Source organism: Nematostella vectensis, chromosome 14, assembly GCF_932526225.1.
Source record: "Nematostella vectensis chromosome 14, jaNemVect1.1, whole genome shotgun sequence".
Lineage (NCBI taxonomy): Eukaryota > Metazoa > Cnidaria > Anthozoa > Actiniaria > Edwardsiidae > Nematostella > Nematostella vectensis.
In genome coordinates this window covers 13,721,909-13,742,064 of record NC_064047.1, presented here as the reverse complement: position 1 = coordinate 13,742,064, position 20,156 = coordinate 13,721,909, and the positions used below count along the sequence as shown (strand labels likewise).

The 20,156-nt window shown below is 42.8% G+C and overlaps 1 protein-coding gene across 1 annotated transcript in view; it reads left to right on the top strand.

Annotated features, from left to right (window-relative positions):
- LOC116611725 overlaps positions 1–1,716 on the top strand; it is a 46,704-nt gene extending 44,988 nt beyond the window's left edge. The window contains exon 7 of the mRNA XM_048721454.1: positions 622–1,716. Coding sequence (XP_048577411.1) covers positions 622–962 — 341 coding nt within the window. The 3' untranslated portion in view covers positions 963–1,716. The remainder of the gene's footprint in view (positions 1–621) is intronic.
- Positions 1,717–20,156: the final 18,440 nt, after the last annotated feature.

The window sequence follows — 20,156 nt, the reverse complement described above, 5'->3', positions numbered from 1 at the left end:
GCTTGTTTCCTTTTTAGTGCCGAAGAAATCTGCTTGGTTACACAGGGGACTTATTTAAATTATTTTCAGATCCGACACTAGGTATTTTGGTTCCTATAAAGTCTTAGATGCTATTAATAAGTATTTATATTACTTTCTTTGTACAAAAAAACAAAACCCAAATCAGGCAGGGGTAGGGGCTTAATTATTATAGACAGGGGCTTAAATGGGATGGGGGTTATAAGATCTTTTACTTTAACATATTTTCTATCCTCGAAAAGAGCTATCTCCCCCTCCCCTCCCCCCTCTTTATGAAAAATTGGACATTTCTGCAAGCCGGGAAGTAATATTTTTCAGTGCCGATATCTGGAGGGTGGAAACCCCGTATCTGAGAAAACTTTACGCGGGTCGCAAGAATCAGGTCTTAACTGGAAAAGACACAATTCATGAATGCATGGAAGCTTCTTTACTATTTTTTTTTTTATTATTATTTGGTCATACTAACGAAAAGTGTCAATTCTGACATTTGAGAATTTAAATTATACGAGTTCAGCTGTTATGATATACCAAAACACATTTTTTGTCGTATTTATTCTAGTTTTTATTATAAAAATAACGCATTTTGTTTTATGTTCTTCAAAGTGAGTGACCGTGGATGGCAGTCCTCCAGCAGGTCATTCTTGTTCACGCTGTGTAACAAGAATGGCTACCGCCCTGAAAAGTTGCCATTGAGGGACCCGCCAGATAAATTTGCCATTTATGACCACACAAGTTACGGTCAGGTGTTTGGTGATCCGTGGTTTTGTGGTGGTAGTGACCTGTACATCGCTGACAACGCGGGGGGTAATAAAGTGTCCCGTACGGAGCCACACAAGTACGCTCGTCCCCAGGGCGCCACATTTGATGGCCCGTGTGACGTCTTTGCTGGCACCTGGACATTCACACCCGACGAAATGGAGGTGTTTCACGAGGTGGTGGACTGAATACAGCTTTGAACGCCTGTAAAGTGACAATAGACATAAAGATGTATAAATATTTGTTAGTTGGTACTGTGTCATGAAATTACTGATTTTGAATTAGGATGTATCGTGGAAATACATGTGTTGTGACCCGCGAATGCATCATGGGTAGCATGTAAATCACAAAACTACATGTTATGAAAACCCCAGTGCAAGTGGTAAAAAGCACAAAAAAAGATGAAAAAAAGACAGTTTTAAATTTGAATTTGCTCATTTTTTTGATACCCATGAGCCAACGCGGGCACAGGGATTCTTTAGTTCAGCCTTATTTGAAGTGTGTGTGTACATCTCGAGCTTAGTTCAGGATTCTATAACACCAGTGCAGCTTACAAGTTTTGATTAATTAAACTGGCTTTCAAAAACAATGCATTTTTGATGTTCAAAATCTGTGACGGATTACTGCTGTAATAAGCCATTTAAAGCGAGGCTTTTAGATATACAAGATTGTGAAATAGTTTAGGGGAGAAGTCTGTTCAATAATTAAGCTGAGGGTAAGGGGGGATTATATGACAATCAATTGGGGACCTTAAATTAAGGTATCCTGAGTCTTGAGGGATGACACTCCCTTAGGGCCTGAATGGTGACTCTGGTTAAGCATTTTAACCATGGGCACTCGTCACCTTTTATATTATTTTTTATTACATCATATACATGTATAATGTAATATACCTATTGAAATGTATAGAAATTTGTGGACAAATAAAGTTGCATGTATGTAGCCTTCTATTCTTGGATGCACAGTCTCCTCGTTATGGCATTATAACACTTGTGAGGGGGGTAATAAGTCACGTATTTTGGGGTATAGAATTCGGGTATCGCATTTTTGTGTAGTGAAATTTTCCTGGAGTTATGTCTTTTCTGTGGTATTTGTAGTGGTTTATCTTACAAGCGTTGCCATTATTATGAGAGAATATCGGACATCGACCATTCAGAGGGCCCTGCCTTCGTCATTGGGAGAATAATAGTGATGGTTGGTCTGAGTAAAAGTTTCTTCCGGTGAATTGTTGACCCCGTTTAAGAGAGTCCCTATTATCGAGACGTGTGCCGTGCTAGAAGATTGACACTTTTGTCAGTGAATAAAGTTGTTACTTTTTTAGTATATCAAGATATCCCAAAATCAAACCACTTTTTATCGAAAACATGCCCAAGACACAACTTAACTTGTCCCATACAGTTTTTATTTGTAGGGAAGAGTAATTATTTAACGGGGGGTGGGGGGAGTGCTGGTATGTTTGGGGGGGAGGGTTACGTATTTTGAGCTGCGATTTGGCGGAGGGCCTCAAACGTTAGTTAATTCACACCACGGTCACTATTCGCCATTTTAACGGTATTTTTGCATTTTACATATGAGGCTAAATAACGACTAATATAGAAACGCCGCTAGACGTGCAGAATAATCAATTAAACGTAATGATTTGTGACGTAAGGTTAGTTTTCTAAATTCATAGGTCCAGAATAGACTGGTTGCGTCTGTATCAGATAAGTATATTAAGTATATTTTCATTTAGCTTATAAACGTGCCTTATGTTTCTATAGCTGGCCGCTTAGAGAACCTGAGAACGCGAAAACCTGTGTTACCTTTGTGTTTTAACTTCCGCGTCAAGGCGACATCTTACTCCAAGTTTTCTTTAAGGAGTTTTGTTTCCTAAAACATCGCTCAAAATGGACACTCTTAGCGTCAATAATACAATTAGCCCTTCCAAGTCCCTATTCTATTCGTGTTATGTCTTAGCTCGTATCTAAAAGTCACTATGCTATTCGTGTTATGTCTTAGCTCGTATCTAAAAGTCCCTATGCTATTCGTGTTATGTCTTAGCTCGTATCAAAAAGTCCCTATGCTATTCGTGTTATGTCTTAGCTCGTATCTAAAAGTCACTATGCAATTCGTGTTATGTCTTGGCTCGTATCTAAAGTCCCTATGCTATTCGTGTTATGTCTTAGCTCGTATCTAAAAGTCCCTATGCTATTCGTGTTATGTCTTAGCTCGTATATAAAAGTCCCTATGCTATTCGTGTTATGTCTTAGCTCGTATCTAAAAGTCCCTATGCTATTCGTGTTATGTGTTAGCTCGTATCTAAAAGTCCCTATGCTATTCGTGTTATGTCTTAGCCCGTATCTAAAAGTCCCTATGCTATTCGTGTTATGTTTAAGCTCGTATCTAAAAGTCCCTATGCTATTCGTGTTATGTCTTAGCTCGTATCTAAAAGTCCCTATGCTATTCGTGTTATGTCTTAGCTCGTATCTAAAAGTCCCTATGCTATTCGTGTTATGTCTTAGCTCGTATCTAAAAGTCCCTATGCTATTCGTTTTATGTCTTACCTCGTATCTAAAGTCCCTATGCTATTCGTGTTATGTCTTAGCTCGTATCTAAAAGTCCCTATGCTATTCGTGTTATGTCTTAGCTCGTATCTAAAAGTCCCTGTGCTATTCGTGTTATGTCTTAGCTCGTATCTAAAAGTCCCTATTCTATTCGTGTTATGTTTTAGCTCCTATCTAAAAGTCCCTATGCCATTCGTGTTATGTCTTAGCTCGTATCAAAAAGTCCCTATGCTTTTCGTGTTATGTCTTAGCTCGTATCTAAAAGTCCCTATGCTATTCGTGTTATGTCTTAGCTCGTATTTAAAAGTCCCTATGCCATTCGTGTTATGTCTTAGCTCGTATCAAAAAGTCCCTATGCTTTTCGTGTTATGTCTTAGCTCGTATCTAAAAGTCCCTATGCTATTCGTGTTATGTCTTAGCTCGTATTTAAAAGTCCCTATGCTATTCGTGTTATGTCTTAGCTCGTATCTAAAAGTCCCTCTGCTATTCGTGTTATGTCTTAGCTCGTATTTAAAAGTCCCTATGCTATTCGTGTTATGTCTTAGCTCGTATCTAAAAGTCCCTATGCTTTTCGTGTTATGTCTTAGCTCGTATCTAAAAGTCCCTATGCTATTCGTGTTATGTCTTAGCTCGTATCTAAAAGTCCCTATTCTATTCGTGTTATGTCTTAGCTCGTATCTAAAAGTCCCTATGCTATTCGTGTTATGTCTTAGCTCGTATCTAAAAGTCCCTATGCTATTCGTGTTATGTCTTAGCTCGTATTTAAAAGTCCCTATGCTATTCGTGTTATGTCTTGGCTCGTATCTAAAAGTCTTGCTATTCGTGTTATGTCTTAGCTCGTATCTAAAAGTCCCTATGCTATTCGTGTTATGTCTTAGCTCGTATCTAAAAGTCCCTATGCTATTCGTGTTATGTCTCAGCTCGTATCTAAATGTCCCTATGCTATTCGTGTTATGTCTTGGCTCGTATCTAAAAGTCCCTATGCTATTCGTGTTATGTCTTAGCTCGTATCTAAAAGTCCCTATGTTATTCGTGTTATGTCTTGGCTCGTATCTAAAAGTCCCTATGCTATTCGTGTTATGTCTTTAAGCTCGTATCTAAAAGTCCCTATGCTATTCGTGTTATGTCTTAGCTCGTATCTAAAAGTCCCTATGCTATTCGTGTAATGTCTTAACTCGTATCTAAAAGATCTTTATGATCCATTCAGCATCATAAAAGAGTGTTTTGAAGCAGATGTACAGTATAAGTACAAACCAAAAAGGCGCAAATATCTCATATCTTCTCTTACTATTCATAACTTAAAGATGATGTGATAAAGAATGTGGTCTTTAGAAACCACTTTGATTCCCTCTAATCTCTCTCACCGCTCACAGAAGCTGTTTTTTAGCGAGCACATCTCAAACTCATGTCTGTACAGTACCGCAAATGATCCCGGCGCGCGAGTGATCCCCAAAAACATAATATGCCCACATATGTTCCCGTAATAATCCACGTAATAAAACACTATGGAGTGCTTACTGGCTTTACCCTATACTAGAAACATACTTTTTTGTAGAAAAAAAGAAACTATAATACTGTCGACAGTATCACGACAATATCGCAATAATAGGAATATGCAAGGCAGTGCATAACTCTGCATAACATGATGGTCTGGATGGGGTTAACCGACTGGCGACAAACGGCCTGAACCGACTACCGACAAAACATGAAAACTAGTGACTAGCGACAAAAAATATTTGTCGACTACAGACATTATTTCCCGTCTTTTTACTCTTTACTTCCATCGTCAATCTACAAAATACGTCATTTCAGAATCTGCACTGTTTTTCATGTTGCATCAACTTTTCTGTCAATTATTAATCCATAATTAATTTATTATCAATAAGTTATCAATTACTACTCAATCCTAAATAATGTTTAATCTAGTTTATACATAAAATCTGGTACAAAAGCGAATACTAATTTAGATTTACCGACTACCGACAAAGACCGATAATTCTTCCTGACTACCGACATATTATAAAAGATTTAACTGACTACCGACATCCAGACACTGGTTCCTAATCACTCTATCCATTCAGGATGGTACAAAAACACGAAGAGTATATTTCTATCTCTAGAAGTATCTTTATTGTGATTGCTGTGAAGGAGGATTCATCTATTTATATGTGTGCTTCACGCCATATAGCATAGTTTTTATTCGTTAATAGTTTGGAAATATTTTCCCACATATTGGTTTTTAGCAGAAACTGGTAAATCAAGGTTAAAGGGACATGCCCGCGGCCTGTGCGATCTTGGTTTAAGATACATGCCCGCGGCCTGTGCGGTCTAGGTTTAAGATACATGCCCGCGGCCTGTGCGGTCTTGGTTTAAGGGACATGCCCGCGGCCTGTGCGGTCTTGGTTTAAGGGACATGCCCGCGGCCTGTGCGGTATTGGTTTAAAGGACATGCCCGCGGCCTGTGCGGTCTTGCTTTGCGCTTCCACAGTGGCCAGGATTTTGAGCATGCGCCCAAGTGATTTTGAAATCGCCACCCTCAACTTTACTTTTCTTTTTGTCCCTCTGAGCTAAAGCTAATTGACAATGGGAAGATTTGCAGCTTGTATCCTTGTTCTTTACGCCTTTACTGGCTTCAAGGGAACGTCCGACGGGAGAAGCTGCCCAAGGCCCGCCGACCCCTGCTCAGCAGCGAACTACATCCCGATTAAAGACCCGCATAGAAGCACAAAATACAGATAGAAAAGACCGCAGCCCGCCTTGTGCGACTACCTCCTTCAGCCCGGATGGTATCGGTTCACTAGCAGTGTCGGCGGCGAGATCCCGACCACTAAAACCGAGCCGAACATGTGTGGAACCTTCGCGCCGATATGGATGAGGGGGACACACCCAGAAACGATTAGGGTAACCAAGGAAACTACCGCGTGAGTTAACGTCAATAACAGGAAGAACGGCTGCTTCCGTTCTATTGACATGTGCGTGGAGATGTGCAGCGGAGGGTACTATGGCTACTATCTTCGACCTCCTTATGGGTGCTCAATGGCGTACTGCGCAGGTAGGTTTTCGGGACACCAGTTATTGGAGCTGGTCACGCGAGGAAAGCGTTGCGTGACCATGAATGGCTGTTCTTGTTGCGTGACCATGAATGGCTGTGCTCGTTGCGTGACCATGAATGGCTGCGTTTTTTGCGTGACTATGAATGGCTGTGCTCGTTGCGTGACCATTTATGACTGTGCTCGCTGCGTGACCATGAATGGCTGCGCTCGTTGTGTGACCATGAATGGCTGTGCTCGTTGTGTGACCATGAATGGCTATCCTCGTTGCGTGACTATGAATTGCTATACTTGTTGCGTGACCATAAATGGCTGTGCTTCTTGCGTAATGATGAATGGCTAAGCTCGTTGCGTGACCATGAATGGCTGTGCTCGTTGTGTGACCGTGAATGGCTGTCCTCGTTGCGTGACTATGAATGGCTGTGCTCGTTGCGTGACCATGAATGGATGTGCCTGTTCTGTGACCTTGAACGGCTGTGCTCCTTCCGTAATGATAAATTGCTAAGCTCGTTGAGTGACCATGAATGTCTGTGCTCGTTGCGTGACTATAAATGGCTGTGCTTGTGCGTGACCATAAATGGCTGTGCTGGTTGCGTGACCATTTATGGCTTTGCTTAGTTCGTGACCATGAATGGCTGCGCTGCTTGCGTGATTCTGTTTGTAAATATCAGTGGTGTATTATGTAACACTGTACACATATCTACAAAGTGGTAGAAAAGCAAACGTTTGAGGAATGTTTGGTAGGCATTTTTGGTTTTTAAACTGTATCCTTTTTTCAAGGCGATGGAATACCCTGCGACGAAGGCTTAAGTGGACCAAATTGCACAGGTATTCCATATCTTCAATCCAGACATATCAGAGCTGTGACAGACTGTGACTGTTATCGGGGGGAGGGGGGGCGATACAAAAACATGTGGATATTATTTGGGGGGGGGGGGGGGGGGGGGACACAACCTCGCCCCGACTTGTCTTAACCTTGTATATATATTTTTTTAAATTTGAGTAGAAACAAAAAGCCCAAGCTGTCGTGGTCTTACCAGAACAATAAATACAATACACCGAGAGTCGAATTCCAATTTTTAAATTTGGGAAGATAGTTTTCCCTTTATATGTGTACTACACATCTTATTGAAGTACTGGTATATTACAATAAAACCCCACTTAATCGAGGCGGTTATTTTTTCGTGAGCTCGATTTCTCTTGGATTATCTTAATTAATGATCCAAATTCCAAACCGAAATAATTCTCCGCTCACATTATTTTGATCGTTTCCACAAACCGCATTTCCTCTACATTTCCTTTCTATATCTTTTCTTCCCAAAACAAGCAATTATGATTTTTTTTTCTTATTCCGGTTGCCAGTCTTTTTTTTTAGATGGTTTCCTTGACCCATATAAGGGTACCGATAACTTGTTCGTGATTTCAATAAAAAAAATTGAACAGCAAATATATTTCCATGTAAGCTCCTTTACCTAGAGCCTCGGCTAATAATTCGAACTGATTTCTCTTTCTCTCAGAGTAACGGAGTTCTATTGTATTTGTACTATTATCACAGCTGACGTGAAAGCCGTTTTCCCGAGTTTTCTGGTCCCCAAGCCAAAGGTGGAGCCCTTGACTACCTGCGACAGGGACCTATTCATGGTGTGCAACTTCACCTTTCCTCTGTGGAGTAACGTCTCCTTCAACATCGAGTGGTACGATGGTCCAACACTGAGTAGTAATATGACGTCTTGCAGGAACAAAGGAGAAAATTGTGTTTATGACCCCCTGCAAAGTCGGATCAGGCCTAAACTAGGGAGCACGGTAAGTAGTGCCTCCATAGCCATTGACGTGTGGAAAATTGGAAGATCAGAGGGAAGGAATGGCGGGGCTTTGGAAGATCAGAGGGAAGGAATGGCGGGGCTTTGGAAGATCAGAGGGAAGGAAAGGCGGGGCTTTGGAAGATCAGAGGGAAGGAATGGCAGGGCTTTGGGAGATAAAAGGAAAGGAATGGCAGGGCTGTAAGTAGTGCAACCATAGCCATTGACGTGTGGAAAATTGGAAGATTAGAGGGAAGGAATGACGGGGCTTTGGAAAAATGGGGTAGGCTGGTGGGTTAAGGTCAGGGAGAGGGAAATGAATTGCAACGCTGGGTAAGGGGAGGCAAAGGCAGAGCGAGGCAGGGGGAGGGGATGAAATGAGAGGCTTGGTGAGGGGGGAGGGCCGGGGAGGTGTGTAGCTTGGTGAGGGGGGGAGTAGGTGAAGTGTTAGGCTTGGTGAGGAGGAGGGGGTGAAGTGTGAGGCTTGGTAAGAAGGAGGGGGTGAAATGTTATGCTTGGTGAGAGAGAAGGGGTGAAGTGTGGGGTTTGGTAAGGGGGAGGGGGTGAAGTGTGATGCTTGGTGAAGGGAAGGGGGTGAAGTGTGATGCTTGGTGAAGGGAAGGGGGTGAAGTGTGATGCTTGGTAAGAAGGAGGGGGTGAAATGTTATGCTTGGTGAGAGAGAAGGGGTGAAGTGTGGGGTTTGGTAAGGGGGAGGGGGTGAAGTGTGATGCTTGGTGAAGGGAAGGGGGTGAAGTGTGATGCTTGGTAAGGAGGAGGGGGTGAAGTGTGATGCTTGGTAAGGGGGAGGGGGTTAAGTGTGAGGCTTGGTGAGGGGGAGGGGGTTTAGTGTGAGGCTTAGTGAGGGGGAGGGGTTCGAAGTGTGAGGCTTGGTGAGGGGAAGGGGGTGAAGTGTTAGGCTTGGTGAGGAGGAGGGGGTGAAGTGTAAGGCTTGGTGAGGGGGAGGGGGTGAAGTGTGAGGCTTGGTGAGGGGGAGGGGGTGAAGTGTGAGGCTTGGTGAGGTGTAGGGGGTGAAGTGTGAGGCTTGGTGAGGGGGTAAAGTGTGATGCTTGGTAAGGGGGAGGGGGTTAAGTGTGAGGCTTGGTGAGGGGGAGGGGGTTTAGTGTGAGGCTTGGTGAGGGGGAGGTGGGATGTAGAGGGAAGGGAAGGGGAGGTAGAATGTAGAGGAAAGGGGAGTTGGAATGTAGAGGTAAGGGAAGGGGATTTGGAATGTAGAGGGAAAAGGAGGTGGAATGTAGAGGGATGGGGAGATGGGATGTAGAGGGAAGGGAAGGGATGGTGAAATGTAGAGGGAGGGGGAGGGGAGGTGGAATGTAGAGGGAGGTGGAGGGGAGGTGGAATTTAGAGGGAAGGGGAGGGGAGGTGGAATGTAGAGGGAGGGGGAGGGGAGGTGGAATGTAGAGGGAGGTGGAGGGGAGGTTGAATGTAGAGGAAAAAGGAGGAGGAATGTAGAGAGAGAGGGAGGGAAGGTTGAATGTAGAGGGAAGGGGAGGGGAGGTGGAATGTAGAGGGAAAGTGAAGGGGAAAAGGGGGGAGGGCCTTTGGACGCGCCATACTGATTATAGATCTGTTTTGGAATCTTAGATGACCTGTCGGCTTAGGATGAAGTATAACACGCATTTGGATAACTTACATTAGCATTGTTAGCTGCTCACAACCAATAATGTGGGCATTTTTGATAACTGCCAAGTCGGGTTCTCACACGGTGATGACGTAGGGACCACGTACAATGGCTGTTTTTATGGTCGAGCGTGTTTAGCATTTTAAAAGTTGGGTGTTTTAATGGTTGGGCTTTATTTTTGTCTAGCGATTTTATCTTTGGGCGTTTTGAAGCTTGGGCGTTTTTATCGTTAGGCGTTTTATTGGCTGGATTTTGGTCTAGTGTATTTTAGGTCTAGCGTTTTTAGCGTTTTAAAGATAAGGTGTTTTGATGGCTGGGCTTTTAAGGACGTTTTTATTTTTGGACGCTTTGTTAAGGTCAGAAGAGGCGACTTGCAAACCCTCCCTCATCTGCCCCTCCCCCATCCTGCATTCTTGCTGAGCATTGGCACGGTGAACATTGATAAAAAATAAAGGATCACACCGTTACCATGGTCACCAGTTTATTTGAGTCATCCAAGATTAGACAAGATTATACAATGAATACTTTTTCTGCCCGGAGTTATTTTGGTCTATGCAAAGGTAAATTTGTTAGAGGATTACCATTTAAATATTTCACATCATAACAATCATATCAATATTTGGGTGACCTTAAAACTCGCTCGGCCAATCTCTTGGAGGCCTGGGTCTAAGGGCTTTTCAAGACTTGTGTGATAAAGATTTGACCAAGCCATAAAGTTTTTTTTTTACACATTTTTGCCTCGAGTCTCAAATTGACAGGAATCAGCATTTTTCACCATGTTTTCTGGAGATCAGGTAGCGGGAAAACTTTAGCTCTTCTAAATATGGGCATCAATGCCCATATAAGGCAATGCATACGAAGGACACTATCCGTGGGGAATATGTTTGATATGCATCTTTATCATATCAATAAGCTCTTTTTTCATCATCATTATTTTCAGATATCGTAGAAAACCTTTGCCTTAACGAGTGCAGTAACCATGGCAACTGCTCAAACAGCACTTGTATCTGCGAAGAAGGTTTCACATCACTAGACTGCTCCTTGTCAATCGACACAGTACCAGAATTTCTAGGGTAGGTGAAAAACTGGTAACATTTCAATCGACACAGTACCAGAATTTCTAGGGTAGGTGAACAGCTGGTAACATGTCAATCACCACAGCACCTGAAATTCTTGGGTAGGTGAACAAATGATAACCTGTCAATCGACACAGTACATGAACTTCTTGGGTAAGTGAACAAACGGTAAGATGTCAATCGACACAGTACATGAACTTCTTGGGTAGGTAAACAAATGATAACCTGTCAATCGACACAGTACATGAACTTCTTGGGTAGGTGAACAAATGATAACCTGTCAATCGACACAGTACATGAACTTCTTGGGTAGGTAAACAAATGATAACCTGTCAATCGACACAGTACATGAACTTCTTGGGTAAGTAAACAAATGATAACCTGTCAATCGACACAGTACATGAACTTCTTGGGTAGGTAAACAAATGATAACCTGTCAATCGACACAGTACATGAACTTTTTGGGTAGGTGAACAAACGGTAAGATGTCAATCAACACATCGTTTCCGTATCATTTCTGCAGTTTTCAATATTGGCGAACTCGTGTCAACGAATTCCAACTGCTAAATCGCCTTTTGGCCTCCATGATTCAATGTAACGGAATTTGGTGCTGTTTCAGCGCTGGTCAGCGCCTTAAGGGGAGGTGGCGTGGTTTGGAACCATTTCAGTGCTGGCCAGCTGAAACGCTCTAAGGATTGAATGGCAGAAACCAGAAGGCGATTTAGTTACAATCGTCTGCGAGAGTACACAGAATATGCAGCCAAGTTCCCAGGATTTGCCGAGAGGGGTGCGCAGCAATAGGTATCATCTGAAAAAAAGCAAAGTATTTGAAGATTCCTTAATAAGAAATGGCCCACTTTTTGGCCGCCAAGGGGGGTGCGCACGCACCCTGCGCATCCCCCTGTGTACGCGCTTTATATGTCAAACTGCAGTAATAGAGAGAGAAGACCGAGAGGCGAAGTCTATGACTGAAAGAGTATGGTAATGACCCTCAAACAAGATGATTATGACCCTCAAACAATATGGTAATGACCCTCAAACAATATCGTCATGACCAAGGCAATATGGCTGAAACTGGAAAGTCATTATAATATTTTTTCCATCATCATCATCATCATCATCATCACGTGTCTTTTTTGCCGTCATCATCAACATCGTAATCATAATCACCATCACCATCACCATCACCATCACCATCTCCATCACCATCATTATCACCATCTCCATCACCATCACCATCACCATCACCATCACCATCACCATCACCATCACCATCACCATCACCATCACCATCACCATCACCATCACCATCACCATCACCATCACCATCACCATCACCATCACCATCACCATCACCATCACCATCACCATCACCATCACCATCACCATCACCATCACGATCACCATCACCATCACCATCACCATCATCATCATTATCATCATCATCCTTATCATCGTCGTCGTAACCATTGTCAATATCATTATCTTCATCATTATCGTCGTCCTCTTCCTTGCCAGCGTTCATTACTATCTTCACCATTATCAACAATGACAAAAACAACAGTATTTATCTTCTCGATGTGTGATTAAAGTCGATGGTTCTCCTAGGATTCACGATGGGGTCTGGGTGACATTAGAAGGAGGCCATGCAAGAAGACTAACATCTTTGGTGATGGATTTATACCTTCAGAGAATCTCACATGTCACGCAACCGAATTCAATGTGAAAAAAATAAGTTTGGTTTATCTCACAGTCCCGTTGTCAGTTTCTAAACTGTGATTGATCTCATATCAGGTGTATGGCAACAAATGGACACCAAACTCATCACCACACGAGCTACAAGGCGAACAGTTTGACTTATTTGGGGTCAAATGCAGCCTTCCGGACCCTCCAACGAAGATAGGGGACTACGACAATCCCGGGACACCCGCGGGAGAACTGTACATTAGGATCTCCAACAACAAGATCGACGCAAGTAAGCAAAAGATGAGGTTTATATCGTACGACTCCGTCTGTAGGAGGTGCAGCAAGACAGGCACTTGTGTCATCAGGGTATGTATACGAACGCCCCCTTCCCCTCCCCCCCTGGGAAATATATCCCGAATATCACCAGCTATAAAAAGTGAGTGAAAAATATTCTAAAAAGTTCAGACTTAGATTTATGAATTTGTTAAAGTGTGAGAGTTTGATATCATCCGAGGGAACTAGGCCTCGATAACTCGACAATACCGTTAACTCGATTACAATTCTATAGAATGGTACCATCTATAACACGAAAACATTTGTTAACTATTTTCCACCGAGTAAGGGACAGACCCCCCCCCCCATCATTTTGATAGATTTACTAATACCAATAGATAGAAGGGATTAACAAATGTAAAAAAATTAGCACATCAATCAGGGGAGCACGGCAAAATGTGTTCCTATTTAACGAATGCTTTCCGAAGAGAGGGAGATGCACATCGGCGGGAGATGCACATCGGCGTGTCGACACTACGCGTATCCCATATCTTCGGGCCGATTATACGAACAAAGACACAGTTGACAAACATAATCCAGTTCATAATCCGAGCCCCACACCCCCAACAGCGCTACTGATAACTCCCCTTACAAAACAACACACATGACGCGTTGCATAACAAAGGAGTCTGGGTAAACCCCTAGAGTCGAGACTGATAGGCCGAGAGTCGAACAAGATATCTGAAATATGTTTTAAAGTAAAAATAAAATTCATGAGCGAGGAAAAGTAAAACTCTTCGATATTTTAGATATCTTTCCGACTTCCGGCCTATAAGTCTCGAGTCTCTGACTTTCAACTCTTGTGGTTTACCCAGATTCCATAACAAAGTGGTTTATTTTCGTAATAATCTTAATCGCGCGTTTAATGAAGCACATTCTGCCGTGCTCCCTTGCATCAATCGAGCATAGCACCTAGCTCGTCCCTAAATACGCCGTCTTGTGTCCCCTTTTCGCCGATCTGCCTTAAACTGATTCCCATGAACGTTTCATTATCATCTCAATGTTTTAGCATGACTCCTGCTTGATCAATGGCCACTGTTTTGCGCAAAACGATGCTAAATCGAACGAGTGGTGTCGTCAATGCCAGCCAGATACCAGCCAATTTACATGGAGTCGGCGTAAAGGTAAAATGCAAACAGCCAGTTTACATGGAACAGGCGTAAAGGTAAAACGTAAAGAGCAAAATTTACATGGAACAGGCGTAAATGTAGAACGCAAAGAGCCAGTTTACATGGAACAGGCCTAACGGTAAAAAGCAAACAGTTTACATGGAACACGCGTAAAGATAAAACGCAAACAGTCAGTTTACATGGAACAGGCGTTAAGGTAAAACGCAAACAGTCATTTTTAAATTAAACAGGCGTAAAGGTAAAACGCAAACAGTCAGTTTTCATGGAACAGGCGTAAAGGTAAAACGCAAACAGTCAGTTTAAATGGAACAGGCGTTAAGGTAAAACACAAACAGTCAGTTTACATGGAACAGGCGTAAAGGTAAAACGAAAAGAGCCAGTTTACATGGAACAGGCGTAAAGGTTTAACATAAACAGTAAGTTTACATGAAACAGGCTTAAAGGTAAATCGCAAACAGTCAGTTTTCATGGAACAGGCGTAAAGGAAAAACGCAAAGAGCCAGTTTACATGGAACAAGCGTAATTGTAAAACGCAAACAGTCAGTTAACATGGAACAGGCGTAATGCTGAAACGCAAACAGTCAGTTTACATGGAACAAGCGTAATTGTGAAACGCAAACAGTCAGTTTACATGGAACAAGCGTAATGGTGAAAACGATAGAGGAATCTTTCAGCCAGTGATTCATGGTCATCACACACTTTGAAGTAAATAGTTTGAATAATTTAGAATTCAAAATGCTACAAAATGGAATACGTGATTTTGTGGCGCTATTTACGCACGGCAACACTTTACGGATACATTCATTCGAAGCGAAGAAGTCAAGAACAAAAACGGTGTCCGAAGTTTGAACTTTAGTTTTTACTTTTTATTTAGATTTGATAATGAAGACACTGGCTATTTCAATGAAGTGGCAATTTTATATTGACTAAATATTACTTAAATATCTTTTTCAGTTAATTCTCCGCTTGTTTTCACCACACTTCCAGTTCAATTCGCATTTGTTGGAGAGATGTTATCGCTTCAAATTGAAGCTCTGGATCCAGATAACCGTCCCGTTACGTAATCTCTTGCCAACACCGACGCGCAGGGCTACGTATTCACGCCAGATGGACAACTGAACATCACCATGACAACCTCCGACAGCAAGACGTTCAAATTCGTGGCCACCGATGAGTGCAACGCCAGCGATACAACGACAGTTACTGTAAAGGCAATGGAGTGCCCGTGCCAACACGGGGGAACATGCCATCCCCACCCCTACCCCGCACGGGGGTCTGGCCAGTACGAGTGCGCCTGCCCTGCGGGATTCAACGGAAGCCGATGTGAAAGTGACATTGATGATTGCCAATCTAGCCTTTGTGTCAACGGTAAGAAGGCGAAAGCCCGTGAAATGATGGCGAGGTGGTAATTTTGTGAATCATTTGTCACCATTACCCCCATTCTTTATGGTACATTTTAGTTATCATGTTTGTGTGTAGCACGTTTGCACGATATTAAAATATCACGTTTGCATGAGCGATCATATTTGATCTAGCATGTACTTATTAATAATAAAAAAAAACCTTTAATCGAGTAATGTTAGTTAAGTAGTAAATGTAATGGTTTATGTAGTGAAAACATTCAAAACTCACTTTTATTCAACTCCGCTTTCTCCAGGGAATGAAACCTATTTGGTCACGCTTTTCGAGTCTCGCTAGAATAGTTCCATTCTTGTGACCAAAACCGTTCACCAGATTGGCAAAATAGCTATTTAATAATTAATGAAGTTTGAAAGAGCTATTGCCTTTTATCGGGTTTTACCACTGTATGCATTGTTACGCGACCACCGGAATAAATCGGCGATTGGCAATTGGCGATTCTTAGCCGTCAATCAAATGGAGCCGGTACCTGAAATGGAAAGCCGCCATTACTGATCGAAATGGTTCGAAGTTACCCACTTGCTCTTCGTTGGAGAGTTATTTACTTGCTCGTTCAGGATGGCTTGAAAAACACGAAAATCGCAGATGTATTGAAAGCTAGAAAAATGTTTGTGAAGAAAATAAAGCGCTTATATTTTCACAGTGGCTCGATCGAGTAGCGCAAACGGCGTGGAAAAAGCTAGCCCGGAGGGGGGGTGGGTACTCCCTCATATTTGGTATACGGGTATGTGCCGCCCTTTAGGGTAGGGTGTTTGGGCTCTTGAGGTCTACGATAGGGTATCTTTTTTTTCGCTTTTTGCTTGTTTTCTTGTTAGGTCTCTGGTAGAGTGGACAATGTTGTCAGTATGGCTGACCAATACACACATTGCCGCATTAAGCGAAAAAGACAATTTATTTAAACATTTGATTGACAGTGAATTTCCGCTTTAATCACGACTTATTGGGTATAAGTTTGAGCGGTAGGGTATGTAATTTTAGCCGTAGGTGTTTGGTTTGCCGTGCTTGTTATAGCTGTGACTATAGCTGACTATTCTATGCCGTGCTTGTTATAGCTGTGACTATAGCTGACTATTCTATGCTGTGCTTGTTAAAGCTGTGACTATAGCTGACTATTCTATGCCGTGCTTGTTATAGCTGTGACTATAGCTGACTATTCTATGCCGTGCTTGTTATATACCTGTGACTATAGCTGACTATTCTATGCTGTGCTTGTTATAGCTGTGACTATGGCTGACTATTCTATGCCATACTGGTTATAGCTGTGACTATAGCTGACTATTCTATGCCGTGCTTGTTATAGCTGTGACTATGGCTGACTATTCTATGCCATACTGGTTATAGCTGTGACTATAGCTGACTATTCTATGCCATGCTTGTTATATAGCTGTGACTATAGCTGACTATTCTATTTCATGCTGGTTATAGCTGTGACTATAGCTGACTATTCTATGCTGTGTTGGTTATAGCTGTGTTCAGTGTGGCGGTTTGAATAGCTGTGTTCAGTGTTCAGTATGCCAGTTTTGTGTTTAGTACTTCCAGTGGACCAGATCTTGATAATTCGCCGCAGGGCGCTTCTCAAGCTCCTGATATGCGTTGCTTTGCGCATGCACATAATCTTTTTGTTTGGCAGCATCATGTGGGGGGCCCGCGACAGGCTTCAGGGACTCGTATGTAGATGATTGGCCCACCTCCTCGTAAGTGTGATCCGAGTCTTTCGCCCTCGGTGTCATTTCAATGGGGTTGTCATAGCAGTGATCCGCATCATCAGCCTTGATACCTTCGGTAGAATGAATCCTTTTTCTGTTTTCCATGTATTTGCGCACGCGCCAGGAGATGAGACCGCTGATTATGAGGCCACCCGCGGAGCAAGCAGAAACTATGGTTACTATGGTAACAGTGCCTGAGGCCTGCTTGGCTGGCTTTTTACCTGAAATAAAATAAAAAATTGTTTCGATGTTACTTTCACGCAACTATTGTCAAGTGACTGACATAATAATTTCTATTGAGAGCTCAAAGGAATGTCGCGTAAGCACTTTCCCAACAAAAGGGCATAGAAATTTTACATGGTATCTCATGTCCCATTTACTTTGTTGACACCAATGCCTGAATGGCTAATTACTATTTATGCTAAGGATTTAAAGCATCTGCTTTACCTTAAAGAACTTCTTTTGTCGCTTTGATCAATATTATCATTTTAAGAACTCCAAGCATCTTAAGCAAGCATAGAATAGTCAGCTATAGTCACAGCTATATCAAGCACAGCATAGAATAGTCAGCTATAGTCACAGCTATAACAAGCACGGCATAGAATAGTCAGCTATAGTCACAGCTATAACAAGAACGGCATAGAATAGTCAGCTATAGTCACAGCTATATCAAGCACAGCATAGAATAGTCAGCTATAGTCACAGCTATAACAAGCACGGCATAGAATAGTCAGATATAGTCACAGCTATAACAAGCACAGCATAGAATAGTCAGCTATAGTCACAGCTATAACAAGCACGGCATAGAATAGTCAGATATAGTCACAGCTATAACAAGCACAGCATAGAATAGTCAGATATAGTCACAGCTATAACAAGCACGGCATAGAATAGTCAGCTATAGTCACAGCTATAAAAAGCACAACATAGAATAGTCTTATGGTTCTGACTTGACTTCTGATTTTTCAGATGTATATCGTACGTAGCCATAGTTTTTTTTACTAAGAGCTTATCGCAGTCCGTGACAATTTCGGGGCCGAATCTGGCGATCCGCGAATCTATTCACCCCACCCCCCCCGCCCCCCACCCCGATTATGGATTGATAAGGCCGCGTATTTATGGTTAGTTGGTGAGCGTTAAATTTTTAGCAGCCGCCAAGGTCTGTATAAACATTTTAACTTTCTCATTATTCAGCCTTAGGTGAGTGTTGTCCAGTAATGGATTTATTAACCATGAAATACTGTGAACACGTGTGCGTGTGGATGTAATTCTGATTTAGATTAGGGCATTTTTTTTAATAAAAGAGAAAAAGGACTTTTAGTACAATCGATGATTTTGTCAAAGAGCCTCACACATATTGCCCCCACCCACCCCCCCCCCCCCCCCCCACCTTCCCTCCTACGCATACAGTGCAAGCCTGGGTTTAGGACAAATTCCATGTGTCAAGAACTTCCCCGGATATCAAGGGTATCCTCCTGTCGCCCCCTACCCCCTCCGACGCCGTGGATTTGTCTTATCGCTCCTTGATCTTCCCTCCCGCACCCTACCCCCTCCGACGCCGTGGGTTCGTCTAATCGCTCCTTGCTCTTCCCTCCCGCACCCTACCCCCTCCGACGCCGTGGGTTCGTCTAATCGCTCCTTGCTTTTCCCTCCCGCACCCTACCCCCTCCGACGCCGTGGGTTCGTCTAATCGCTCCTTGCTCTTCCCTCCCGCACCCTACTCCCCCGACTCCGTAGGTTCGTCTTATCGCTCCTTGCTCTTCACTCCCGCACCCTACCCCTTCCGACGCCGTGTGTTCCTCAAATCGGTTTTTGCTCTTCCCTTCCCGTTCGTGTTATTACTCTTTATTCTTGCATTTTTCTGATGCACCAGATCTTAGATTTGGAATCCTTCGTTGAAATTACCACAACTTTATCGTAACTATGTTCAAAGATATTAAAATAAATCCCCTTTCTCAGTCTGTGCTAACTTCTCTCTCTGCCAAGAGCATTTTTACTGTCGTTGGGCAGCGGGTTGGGTAGTTATTGCTGCAAAGGAGTCAAAAGGTTTATAAATACAACAGGACCCCAAAAGCAAGCATAAATACCTAAATCTGTCCCTTTTTTGCGGAATACTAAAGTTTTAGTAGAATTTCTAATAGAGAATGTACGTACGGAGGTGTCTCGTATTAATATCCTCAATCAAAACGTATCCTGCAATCCACAAAAAAATGGAACACTTGGCTGAGTAACACATTTCCTCCTTCTCCCCCATCTAATACTGGTTAAAAGTGTTTCTTTAGCTTTAAATGCCCTTGCAGTCAGATGATCAAGTACATATGCTCCAATATTCAAGAGGGGAGAGGGGTTCCACTTAGTTTGACCTAGATTGTAGAATCATCTTTTCACAGGTGAAAATAGTGCTTGTGTTTGTGTTTGTTTCTCAGAGCATCATGTCTTCATCAATAAGTAACCCTCAAACAATGTAGGCAATGATAATTTATCACAGAAACACTACACTGACAAACATATGCACAAAATCGGGTCTAAAGCAGGTGTGCAGTGTAGGGGTATATATGGGGTACACAGATTTGGGTGTGTACCAAGAGTGCAAAGCTATGGGGTGTATACAGGGTAGACAGCTTTGGGTGTGTACCAAGGGTGCAAAGCTATGGGGTGTATACTGGGTAGACAGCTTTGGGTGTGTACCAAGGGTAGAACGCTATGGGGTGTATACAGAGTAGACAGATTTGGGTGTGTACCAAGAGTGCAAAGCTATGGGGTGTATACAGGGTAGACAGATTTGGGTGTGTACCAAGGGTGTAAAGCTATGGGGTGTATACAGAGTAGACAGATTTGTGTGTGTACCAAGGGTGCAAAGCTATGGGGTGTATACAGGGTAGACAGATTTGGGTGTGTACCAAGGGTGCAAAGCTATGGGGTGTATACAGGGTAGACAGATTTGGGTGTGTACCAAGGGTGCAAAGCTATGGGGTGTATACAGGGTAGACATATTTGGGT